Source organism: Macaca nemestrina, chromosome 15 (assembly GCF_043159975.1).
Source record: "Macaca nemestrina isolate mMacNem1 chromosome 15, mMacNem.hap1, whole genome shotgun sequence".
Classification (NCBI taxonomy): domain Eukaryota; kingdom Metazoa; phylum Chordata; class Mammalia; order Primates; family Cercopithecidae; genus Macaca; species Macaca nemestrina.
The window spans coordinates 99,907,572-99,920,361 of record NC_092139.1 but is presented as its reverse complement, the minus strand read 5'-3'; the positions used below and the strand labels follow the sequence as shown (position 1 = coordinate 99,920,361).

Below are 12,790 nucleotides of genomic sequence, written 5' to 3'. Positions count from 1 at the left end.
GTGGAAGGGGAAAAGACCCGATAAAGTTCAGTTTCAGCAACCAACATCCAATGAAATCCTCAGGATGCAGTGACTGCATTCTATGTAAATAATAATATTGGCTCAGGTCCCAGTAATGTCATTAGATAGCATTTTGAATGATTCTTACGGACTTGAGGTGAGGTCTGTTTTGTTACAAATCAGTGCCTGCATTTAACAGCAGACATACACAAAAATACGCATGCATGACCATGAAAACTGAAGAATTTAAAACTTGCTAAGCAGGAATATACTGAGAAGCACTGTTATGAAAATAGATTTTAAAACATTTTTTTGAGGGAAATTTCGGAGCACATTTAAAAAAAACACTATCCTTCTATGGCAGGTGCAAGTTTGGCAGAGTAAAGGAAGGCAAATAGAAGTAATGTGACTTAAATTAATCAAGAGTTATATTCTGTGAAGGAAGCTGAGACCTTATTTATTAGTGGGTCTGGAGTAAATTCATTTATTCATCCATTCAATACTCATTCAATACCTGCATCCTTAGCATATGACACACACTTTGAAGTCTTGTGGAGGTTGCTTTGACCAAGATAAACAAGATTTCTGTTCTTGTGTAACTTGTCTAGTAAGGGAGTCAGCAGACAGTGTGCTGCTATCTTTGTGGCCTAGGGTGTCTGCTTTCGTATATTCATTCCAGATACCAGGATGGAGGAAAGGAAGAAAAAGGAAGACTTTGTGGAAGTTCCATAAAGCACAATGCCTACAAATCATTGGCTTAAAGGTTCGTCATATGGCCATACCTGGCTATCGGGGAGACTCAAAGAAAAACCATAATCATATCTCTATGGTGACCAATGCAGCAATAACAATTTGTTATTGATAGGCAAGTAGCGGTCTATTCCAAATCTCTAAGGAAAGATTAGGGATTTTCCGCTTAAGGGAAGAATAATCACAATGAAATTTCGTAACCCTTTGCAACCACATTTTTAAAAATACTAAATTTTTAATAAGAGCACAGAAATAAATGGAGAGGTTAAACTACAGAATAAAACTCTGAGTTGCATGCAAGAAAGATTTTATGGCAGTCGAGAGATCAAGGTTATACAGTATGTGTGTCATTGTGACTAATGAGTTCCATCCTGGGTATCATGATGACATTTTTAGGTGCCATTTTTGATGAGAATTTTCCAGGTGTTCTATAAATTCCTGTTCCATCAGAAGCTAATAATAATGTTCCACATTCTTCAGTCACTTTAATGGCTTCTTTTAAAGTCTTCAGTTTTTTAGTTTAGATAAACCTAGTATTCATGTTTGGGTATTGTCTCCTTGAAGCTGCTGTAATCCATCCTCATAATGAATCAAAGAGGTTTTGGTGATAAATATAAGTTCATTATTCATTTCTCACATGTACAAGAGGAACAGGTCTTGTGAGCAAGAAAATTCTCATAGTAGCCGGAATGGATCCAAATACAGCAAAGTTCAGATAGTACACTCTACTTATTAAACCTCTACCCTGGCTTACCAAACAAAGCAAAGAAAGGAGTCACAATATACTAATAATATCTGTTGAAGAGGAGTCATTACTGCTGAACCTATTAACATTAAAATAATAATAAAGAAATAGTTTGTATAAATCTATGCTTACAGTTTGATACCTTAGATGAAATAGGCCAATTCCTTCAAAGGCAGAAACTACCAAAAGTCTTCTAAGGAGGAGCAGATAAAATGAATAAATCCATACCTATTTTAGAAGTTGAATCAATAAAAACTTTTCAAAAAACACCCACTGAGTCTAAATGGCTTCACTGGGAAATTCCATCAAATTCGTACAAAGGAAAGCATAGTCTTATCACACTTAGCAAGTAATCATAAACCTAAGTGTTTGCTTAGTTACAGTAAGTAAATTTATGTTCAAAAAAAACTGCACAGAAAGGTTTATAATAGCGATATTGATAATTTCCCAAACTGAAAGCAAATTCTAAACATTTGAGATGTACTTTACCATAGAAGTTAACCAAAATTTTAATTCTCAATGTGTAATCATACCACTATTTGTTGACTTAATATAGTTAAATTTGCACTCATTAAATAAAAGAGGAATATGACATACCATTTTTAGACTCTTGACTCTAGCATGGAACACAGAGTAAAGTGGAATCATTTGCTTAAATAAACTTAGTAATTGAATTTCCACATGACCATCAATGAATTGTCCACCATGGTGGATTTTCTCTTGTGTCCAGATGCAGTTTTTCTTCATCCACTGCTTGGGGCAGGCAGCAGATCTTCTGGAACACTGAGGACACAGCCTCATATTCTTGAGGAAAAATCCTAGGGAATGTATTATAATAAAGAGAGCTGTTGATATCTTGCTTGCAGAAGACCACAGAGAAATTAGTGATACTTTATTCACAGACATAGCTTTTGATCCCATTTTTCACCATCTGCATAGCAAAGCCACCTGAATCAGAGTTGGGCCATAGGAAGATCTCGAAAGTTTGGTTGGATTTAAAACCAAACTGACTGACTGTGCAGGCAGATACCTCTATTTAGATGAGGCAATACAGAAAGGCAGCAGATCCAAGACACTAAGAATGGCTTGGGTTCAAATCCTACTTAGAATCTGGACATACCTGGGAGAGTGATGTGAACGCCTCTGTGCCTCAGTTCCCTATTCTGAGACATGGAAATGTTAATATGGTCTATGCTATAGTATGGGGTCAAAAATCAATACAGATAAAGCCTTAAGAAGACGCATGCTTCATGAATGTCTTACGACATTTAGGGCTCAATTATTAAGTGTCTGGAAGAATAAACCAGATACTTGGTAGTGGTTGAATACAAGAGGGAGCTTGCATAGCTCCAGGGCAGTGAAGGGTGGAAGGTTACTTCACTCATTTTGTGGGCATAATGCTTTCCAGCTCATGGACAATATCTGTGATTTCCTGTGATCCCCACAAAGGAATTTGTGGTAATTTTGCCCACTAGCCCCAAAGGATAGGCAAAGCAGGGACTACAACCCATATTTTTCAGATCAGTGAATTAAAATGTAGACATTTTGAGTGACTTGCCAAGAGTCACAACAGTTAGGAGTGATGGATATGGGATAAGAATGTAGCTGGTTAGGCTGGGCGCAGTGGGTCATACCTGTAATCCCAGCACTTTAGGAGGCCAGTGTGGGTGGATTACCTGAGGTCAGGAGTTCAAGACCAGCCTGGTCAACATGGTGAAACCCCATCTCTACTAAAAATACAAAGATTAGCCGGGTGTGGTGGTGCACGCCTGTAGTCCCAGCTACTTGGGAGGCTGAGCAGGACAATCACCTTAACCCAGGAGGCAGTGGTTCCAGTGATCCGAGATTGTGCCACTGCACTCCAGCCTGCGTGACAGAGCGAGACTCCATCTCAAAACAAAACAAAAAAGAATGTAGCTGGTTCCCTGGGAATGCTTCTGAAAGCTTTGTCAAATCTTCCTGCCCCAATATTTCTTCAGGAAGGTTGATGCCCTGGAGGAGGGGGCAGAGGCAAAATCTCAAATTATAACACAGCCTTTTGCCTGCAGGTCTCTAACCCTACCCTAAAATCTGACAGTTTTCTTCAAACAAAGCCTCTCAAAATGGCAAGTTCAATTGTGTGACCTCCTTCCCCAGCATCTTTGCACCATCAGCTGCCTCGTGGGGAGCCTCCCCATGACCAGCTAGCTGATCACTCCAAGTGACCACTGTTTGGCTTAGGTCCCAAGCTGGCTCAGAACTGAGGATATTACAAACCAACTGCCACAGGATGGCCGTGCCAAGAATTAACTTCCCTTCCACTGACCAAGCCTGGATGAGCAGTTAATAGAAATTAACTGGGATGTGGCCTGCTGAACTGGTGCTATGTGGTTTAATGGGTTGAGTCTGTGACCCCCACTGTTTCACTGACTTCTGATCTCAGCAACTGTGTGAGCAGCCTGGACTAAGGCCTGGCTGAGAATGGGAGGCAGCTGCTCCAGCACAGATTGTGCACCTTCCTGCTCATGTCCTTTCTCACTAAGACTCAGGCTCTACTATTCAAGGTCCTCATGCATCCCTAGGCCCTGCCCAGGTAGAGGGCAGAGCCCATTTTCTTATTAGATGGACATCGTTACAGCCTGGAGAACCCATCCCAGGACCTTCCTGAGGCCCAGTCAGGCCCTCCTTTCCTCTGTCACCAAATGTCCATTTCACTAACCCAATGGCATTGTCCCTTCTCACCACTTTCCCAGGCATCACTCAAAAAGCCAGTGATCCTGTTGTCATCAACCCCGTGGTAATTCTGCCATGAAATTCCAGTTTCTTGCCTTTCTAAAACTCTCTAGACTCAGACTGCTGTAACATGTGGCTTCAGAGGTTGACATCTACATTCAGAAGAGTTTGGCCTCTAATTCTTTTTTCCTGGAAAGTCTACCTTGCATTTCGTATCAAGATTCTCCTGATCTGATGAAGGCAATGTGGGTGTGTTTCTTCCGTTCCCTGTTCTCCAGAAGAGTGTGTACAAAGTTGGCATTAGGAAATAGTACATTTTTCTAAATTGAAGGCAACTAACTTGATGGAAGATTTAAAAATACAAATTGATTACTCCAACAAAACTATAAAACACATTTATAAATCTATACACAAAATGTTGAAGGAGGAAGTAAAAAATTTGAAATATATTGAGTACATGGTAACTGGCCCATCTGAAGAAACAGCAGTCAGAAGATCAAAATGGCCATAGCTCCCAATCAGCAATTTAGATGGCCCATCTGGAAGAAATCGTGTTATAAAGCTGAGAGCACCGCAATTCCCATCAATAAAGTTGAGAGCTCTGCGATCGCTATGAATTTCAACCTCTCCACTCTCAAGAGTAACGGTTGAAATGGAAGGCAAGAGGTATACCCCCCACATTACCATGGCAACAAGTCCTACAAAATATTAAAGTGAACAGAGGCCACACCACACCACACCACACTAGGGGGTCCAACTGCTGCTATCTAAACAGGTGTAGTAGTTTTACATTTACAATTATGTCACATAAGAGTACATGTTTGGTTTTAAAGCCTGAACCCCAAGCCCACAAATTGTTATTTTCTGTTTATGAAAATCAATTACAACAGAAAAAAAATGACCTGCTCCTCAAATACAGTTGATAATGAAATTTTCAGGGTGAAAAGGGACAAAGATAGCATGTTGGAAAAAAAAAGAGGTTCCATTCTTGATTAGAAATACCATCCCCCTCATTTCTACTATTCCTGAGTTATCAAACTTTTCTACATCAAACAGTGTAAAATTTGTGCCAGACTAAATTTTTAAAAGTAATATAAACTAAATTTTTAAAACTTAGTGTCTTTCTGTAAGAATAGAATTATGAAATTATATAAATCCTACTCATCACCTATATATATAGTGCCTGTTTTATTTTTGTATGCAACTAAATCTGTGTACTCAATTCTTCCTCAATTCCTGTGACTTAATTTAGCAATCTCTATTGCGTTGTATATGTGAAATATTGGCTATTCCTTGAGTAATTTAAAAGAATAGTCCCTCTGCATTCACCTGTGGGTTGACCGAAAACATATAATGGATGCTTTTTTAAATGGAGAGATTTAGATAACTTCAAACTCCAAAATTAAATTTGTGCTCTGGTTTATACTTCTCTGTGTAGTCACAGCCATTCTATTGATCTGATCATGGATATGAGCTATAAGGAAGTTGATTGACAAACCCTCAAAAACGTGTGTCAAGTAAAAATTTTAGGATAAAAGCAAGAGTGTTGTCATGAAAAGTTGGAACCCTTCAGGAGGTGAACCACTTCAGTGCAAATCTCTATCACTGCTGATTCACCTCACATTTCCAGAACTAATGAATCAAACAGACCATTGATGAGGTATAAAAGTCCCTTAACATAGGTAGTGCCATATTTTCTAAAGGAATTGTCCAGTTGAGTGTCTCATTGAGAAGGTATGGGACAGAACAGGTGATACGACGCTGTGGTAAGTAGAGGATTTTAATAATGCCCAGTTGGTTAGTAAACTGTGTATGTCTTTGTGTGTGTGTTATTCCAAGAGCCCCTTTGCATGCCAGTTTTTGTCAAGCCCCTTTTACCATACTTAAGTGAAACTGACCCAGCACATCACAAAATGCCTGAAATCAAGGGTCTGCAAACAATGGCCTCAGATAGGCTGCTTATTTTCCTTGCCCGTGGCGGCATTGGTGCAGGGTCTGATGTTAAGGATGCTGTCACACACCTCAAAGGTAGGTGGCCAGCTGTGTGCCCGACTGGGCCTTGCTGCCGTACACTTCAATCTCATCCACGTCGTCCTGTGACAGGGACTTGTCCCTGGCTCACCAGCTGATGGTGTGTCCACTCACTTCTTCTCTGAGGGAGGCTCTTCCTTGTCAGCAGCCTCACAGATGGCACTGGCCGGGGGCTCCTGCAGCTTCTCCGTGTTCTTGAGGAGGAGGGAGTTGCCCAGGTGAGAACCCAGGAACAGGTACACAGGCTCCATGGTGACCATGCTGGTGGTGAGGACGCTGGTGACCGCCTTGTCAAAAGTGGAACGCTTGGATGCTGCACATGCCATCGGTGATGAGGGTCAGCACTTAGATCTCGCTGTGCTTGAAGGAGATGACCGTCTTGTCATAGAAGATGAAGGTGGCCTGGGCACAGTCCAGGATGATCTGCACAGCCATCTGGGTGTGCAGTGGGAAAGCCATGGCGCCTGTGGTGAGGCTGTTGAGAGCCACGCCCTATGGGGGAACTCTCTGGTTCAGAACAGCAAGCTGACCACCACCCCACCTATGGACTTGGGCACGGCCAGAGCCTGCATGCAGTCAGTGGGTAGCTGGTGAGGGACCAGATGATGGGGTGCACCTTCTACGTGATGTCAGCAAGATGGCCACAAAGCAGCACTGTCTGCTGCAGTCATTGTCCACCATTGCAGTGCGGCTCACTGGCTCCGCCTCCAGGGTTCACGCCATTCTCCAGTCTCAGCCTCCTGAGTAGCTGGGACTTACAGGCGCCCGCCACGACTAATTTTTTGTATTTTTAGTAGAGACGGGGTTTCACCGTGTTGGCGAGGATGGTCTCGATCTCCTGACCTCGTGATCCGCCACCCTCAGCCTCCTAAAGTGCTGGGATTACAGGCATGAGCCATCGCGCCCGGCCAGGACTGGATTCTTTCTTTGGGAAACTGATGTGGTAAAAGTGTCTCTACTGGACTGTCCTGCCACATGTGGCTCTTGAGCACCTGAAATGGGGCATCTAGAATTGAGATGTGCTTTCAGCGTAAAATGCACAATGGATTTGGAAAATGTAATGAGAAATAGAGAATGTAAAGGATGTTGTTAAGATCTTTTATTTTTGCTTTTTTTTTTTTTTTTTTTTTTTTGAGATGGAGTCTCACTCTGTTGCCCAGGCTGGAGGGCAGTGGCGTAATCTTGGCTCACTGCAACCTCTGCCTCCCGGGTTCATGCCGTTCTCCTGCCTCAGCCTCCCGAGTAGCTGGGACTACAGGCGCCCGCCACCACGCCCGGCTAATTTTTTTGTATTTTTAGTAGAGACCGGGTTTCACCATGTTAGCCAGGATGGTCTCGATCTCCTGACCTTGTGATCCACCCGCCTCGGCCTCCCAAAGTGCTGGGATTACAGGCATGAGCCAAGAACTTTTAAAGGTTGGCTGGGTGCAGTGGCATGTGCCTATAGTCCTAGCTCCCTGGGAGGCTACATCGGGAGGATCACCTGAGCCCAAGAGGTTGAAGCTACAGTGAGCTGTGATCGTCCCACTGCACTCCAGCCTGGGTGATGGAGGGAGACCCTGTCTCTTAAAAACAATTTTAAAATGGATTTCATGCTGAAATAACATTTTCTGTGTTAAAATTTTAATTTTGTTCTTAATTTATTCTCACCTCTGCTCTGCTAGGTTGTCCCCTGGCCTCCAACTGCTTCCACTGACAACTCAGTTTGAGGGAGCTCCACTTACAAGGGGTTTTTGTGTAGAGTATCCCTCCTCCCACCTTATTCACATCCTGCTTATCATTCTTAATCCAATCAGATTTTGATTTAATTATGCCATATATTAGATTTTTACTGAAGTCATAAGCAGATTGCCACAAAGGAGATCATCCTCACTGAAAGGTTTTCAAAGGTGATATGGACAAATATTGCCACATAATTCTAAATTAGGTCTTGTATATGGTGGGTGTTGATAAGATTTGGGATCGGGATTGAAACTATTCAAACAAAATATTTGGCATCAAAATTGTTATGAATGGAGCTAATTTCAAATTGTTTTTGATCATGAAAATAAAAACTCATAGTTTGATTAAGAAAATTAGTCAAACTTACTCAGAGAAAACCACATTCATTAGACCAGTCGTTTATCAAAAAGGACTTACTCTTGTAAAGATACACGTTTAGAAGAGGTTGAATTCACTTCCACATAATACATTGTAAATATATTTTTTCTTCATTATGATTTTCTTAAGAACATTTTCTTTTGTCTAGCTTACTTTATTGTAAGGACACAGTATATAACACATATACGAAATATGTGTTAACTGACTTGATATTATGGTAAAGCTTCCAATTCATCCTTATTATTGGGAAGTCAAAAGTTATGCACAGATATTGGACTGCCGGGGGCTCAGTGCCTCTAAAACTCACGTTGTTTAAGGGTTAGCTGTATCTAAAAATCTCAAGGACATTACCTGTGGCCAATATTTATAATTTTTTCTTTGCTTTCAGACAAAATCATTCCTGTACATTTAATTTCATTAATATTACTCCCTATATTTGTAAATAGCTTGTGCTTAATCTGTGAAGTGTGAATAGGTTTTAGTTTTTGCATGACTCTTGCAGACATATTTAACCACATTTGATGAGTGAAGTGATAGTGAAACTACCTGGGGTTTTCTCTCAGCTGCCTCCCTCTTCTCTGTCTCCAGGTGACGCTGGGTGGAAGTTTACGAAGAGACCCGGTCCGGATTCAAGCTTTCTGTTCCCATTCTACTTTCTGAAATGCCCACCAAAAGCCACGGACCCCTGGCATCTCATGACCACTCGGTTAGTCATCATTTCTGTTTTTTAATAGCTGAGGATATCCTGACTACCTGCTCCCCACAAGATTATTACAAATTATACTAGTTTAAATTCAAAGGCAAAGTTTCCCCCTTCCTGCTCCCTGGAAACCTTTATCCCTGAATGACATGGCTAAATGGCTAAGCTCCCCTGCACCCAATGCGCTGATGAAGTGTTTCTTCTGTAGGAGCCTTTCCTTTTGCCCCAAGGCGGATCCTTTCTCTTTTGTTCTCCCCTGACAATTTATAAACACTTGTAACAGAATCTGTTACTATTCTTATTTGTATTGATGTGGTCTTAAAAGAGACAGTTGAGAGCTGTATCTGTGGCCTACATTTTGTTCTGTTTTTGTTTTGTTTTTTCTTTTTTTTTTTTGAGACAGAGTCTCACTCGGTCACCCAGGCTAGAGTGCAGTGGCATGATTTCAGCTCACTGAACCCTCCACCTCCTGGGTTCAAGCGTTTCTCGTGCCTCTCCCGCAGAGCTGGAATTACAGGCGTGTGCCATCACACCTGGCTAATTTTTGTATTTTTAGTGGAGAGGGGGTTTCACCATGTTGGCTGGGCTGGTCTCGAACACCTGGCCTCAAGTGATCCACCCACCTCAGCCTCCCAAAGTGTGTGGCCTACATTTTGGATATGAAATATGAAAAATATTTACCAAAAAATAGACAACAAATAATTACTATTGGATCCATATATAATTTAATCAATCTGGTTTCCTTCATATTTCCTCTTGCTTTTCATCCTCCTTGCAGTTTCATGATTCTCTGGAGGTCATCTAAAACAAAAACATAATTTAAGGAAGCAAATTTTTTTTCTTGAGACGGGATCTTGCTCTGTTGCCCAGGCTGGAGTGCAGTGGTACAATTACAGCTCACTGTAACCTCAAACTCCTGGGCTGATGCCATCCTCCTGCATCAGCCTCCCCAGTAGCTGGTACTACCAGTGTGTGCTACCAAGGCTGGTTAATTTTTAAACTATTTTGTAGAGATGAGGGTCTCACTATATTGCCAGAACTGGTCTTAAGCAATCTTTCCACCTTGGCCTCCCAAAGTGCTGGGATAACAGGTGTGAGCCACCAAAGCTGGCAAGGAAGCAAATTTGATTTTACGTCATCCAAAGACTAACGCAAAGGAAGTGTATCTGAGTTGTAGTACGTCAGTAAGTGGAAATATTAAGATTCTATATAAATTATTTGTGATTTCCTTTCTGAGAAGAAAGAGACTACAATTCTCATTATACATGTGCTTTTCAAACATTTCCAAACTTGCGATGAAAAAAAGAAAGAAAATATGAGACAGTGACTATATTTGAGGTCTATTCTTTCAACAGACTATAAACATGTGGGGTTCACACATTTTGTCAGCCAACAACAGGTTCAAAATACATACATTCTTAGTGTTAACAAGGGCTATAAAAAAGTGTACAACAGCCATCAGTAATATTTTTGTGTTAATATGAATTCTAGGCTTGGATAAAACACGCGGGATATGATTTATTACAACTCTAGATGTCTGCTTTTTAAATGTTATTTCTTTTTTAGGACTTCAGTCTGATTAAATGTTATTTCTTTTTTGGGACTTCAGTCTGATTAATAGATGTCTTCTTTATCTCTTTTTCTCTGGTTTCTTGTTTGTTTTGCTTTGTTTTGTTTGAGACTGGGTCTCTGTCACCCACTGCTGCTGGAGTGCAGTGGCATAATCATGGCTCACTGTAACCTTAACTTGCTGGGCTCAGATGATTCTCTCACCTCAGCCTCCCAAGAAGCTGGGACCACAGGCACATGCCACTATGCGCAATAAATTTTTTCTATTTTTTGTAGAGATAGGAGTCTCATCATGTTGCCCAGGCTGGTCTAGAACCTCTGGCTCAAGTGATCCTCCTGCCTTGGCCTCCCAAAGTGCTGAGATTACAGGCGTGAGCCACCACACCTGGTTGAGATTTCTTAGTTCTATTGTATTCTCTAATACAAAAAAAGAAAGGTCATCATCCAGTTTTAAGTGCTTTCAGGGCAATTTCTTTTTTTAAATTTTTTTAAAATTATACTTTAAGTTCTGATACAAGTGCAGAACATGCACGTTTGTTACATACGTATACGCTTGCCATGGTGGTTTGCTGTGCCCATCATCAACCCATCATCTACATTAGATATTTCTCCTAATGCTATCCCTCTCCCAACCCCCAATCCCCTGACAGGCCCCCATATATGATGTTCGGCGTTCATGTATTCTCATTGTTCAACTCCCCTTATGAGTGTGAACATGTAGTGTTTGGTTTTCTGTTCCTGTGTTTGCTGAGAATGGTAGTTCCCAGCTTCATCCATGTCCCTGCAAAGGACATGAACTCATCCTTTTTATGGCTGCATAGTATTCCATGGTGTATATGTGCCACATTTTCTTTATCCAGTCTATCACTGATGGTCATTTGGTTTGGTTCCAAGTCTCTGCTATTGTGAACAGTACCACAATAAAAATACGTGTGCATGTGTCTTTATAGTAGAATGATTTATAATCCTTTGGGTATATACCCGATAATGGAATTGCTGGGTCAAACTGTATTTCTGGTTCTAGATCCTTGAGGAATTGCCACACTGTTTTCCACAACGATTGAACTTATATACACTCCCAGCAACAGTGTAAAAGTGTTCCTATTTCTCCGCATCCTCTCTAGCATCTGTTGTTTCCTGACTTTTTAATGATTGCCATTCTAACTGGTGTGAGATGGTATCTCATTGCGGTTTTGGTTTGCATTTCTCTAATGACGAGTGATGATGAGCTTTTTTTCATATGTTTCTTGGCCGCATAAATGGGTAGACTGCATGTTTCTAAGGAACCGGTTCATTTTATCTGGGCTAACCAACTTGTTGGCATACAAATGTTTATAGTATTCTCTTAAAATATTTTAAATTTTTATAAAATCAGTATTGAGGCAGGGCTCAGTGGCTCATGCCTGTAATCGCAGCACTTTGGGAGGCTGAATCACTTGAACCCAGTGTTTGAGACCAGCCTGAACAACATGGTGAAACCCTGTCTCTAACAAAAAACAATAAACACAAAAACTAGCCAGGCATGGTGGTGTATGCTTGTAGTCCCAGCTACTCAGCAGGCTGTGCATGTGCTCCAGCCTGGTCGACAGTGATACTTTGTCAAAAAAAAAAAAAAAAAATGTAGGGTCAGGCACAGTGGCTCACACCTGTAATCCCAGCACTTTGGGAGGCTGAGGCGGGTGGATCACGAGGTCAGGAGATTGAGACCAGGCTAACACGGTGAAACCCCGTCTGTACTAAAAATACAAAAAATTAGCCGGGAGAGGTGGCGGGCACCTGTAGTCCCAGCTACTCGGGAGGCTGAGGCAGGAGAATGGCGTGAATCCGGGAGGCAGAGGCTGCAGTGAGCCGAGATCACACCACTGCATTCCAGCCTGGGTGACAGAGAAAGACTCCGTTTCAAAAAAAAAAAAAAAAGGCAGTAATGTATGCACTTTTATTTCTGACTGTAGGAATTTGAACTTTCTTTTGTTTTTTGCACTTGGACGTTCTGTACATGTATCCCAGAACTTAAAGTATAAACAAAAAAAGAAACATGCAGTCCACCAGCTGTGAGTCATGAGGAAGGAAACAACAGACCTGGAACTGGTAAGAAGACTGAGTCGATAATCAAAAACTTGTTGATAAAGAAGAGCCCTTCAGAGGGGACACAGGCCCCCTGGACCTGTCCTGCCTGGCCCCCG

The 12,790-nt window shown here is 41.5% G+C and overlaps 1 protein-coding gene across 7 annotated transcripts in view; it reads left to right on the top strand.

The window, feature by feature from the left end:
• The window catches only part of LOC105494007 (solute carrier family 5 member 4), a 59,913-nt gene that overhangs the window by 2,993 nt on the left and 44,130 nt on the right, over positions 1-12,790 (top strand). For 2 of the 7 annotated variants that reach the window (XM_071080471.1, XM_071080474.1), the window contains 2 exons: positions 680-763; positions 8,927-9,044. In XM_071080471.1, the coding sequence (XP_070936572.1) occupies positions 9,000-9,044 (45 nt within the window). In that variant the 5' untranslated portion in view covers positions 680-763; positions 8,927-8,999. Of the gene's footprint in view, positions 1-651; positions 764-4,937; positions 4,983-8,926; positions 9,045-12,790 lie in introns of those variants that run through there. The other 5 variants (XM_071080473.1, XM_071080472.1, XM_071080475.1 and 2 more) reach the window with 3 other exon arrangements.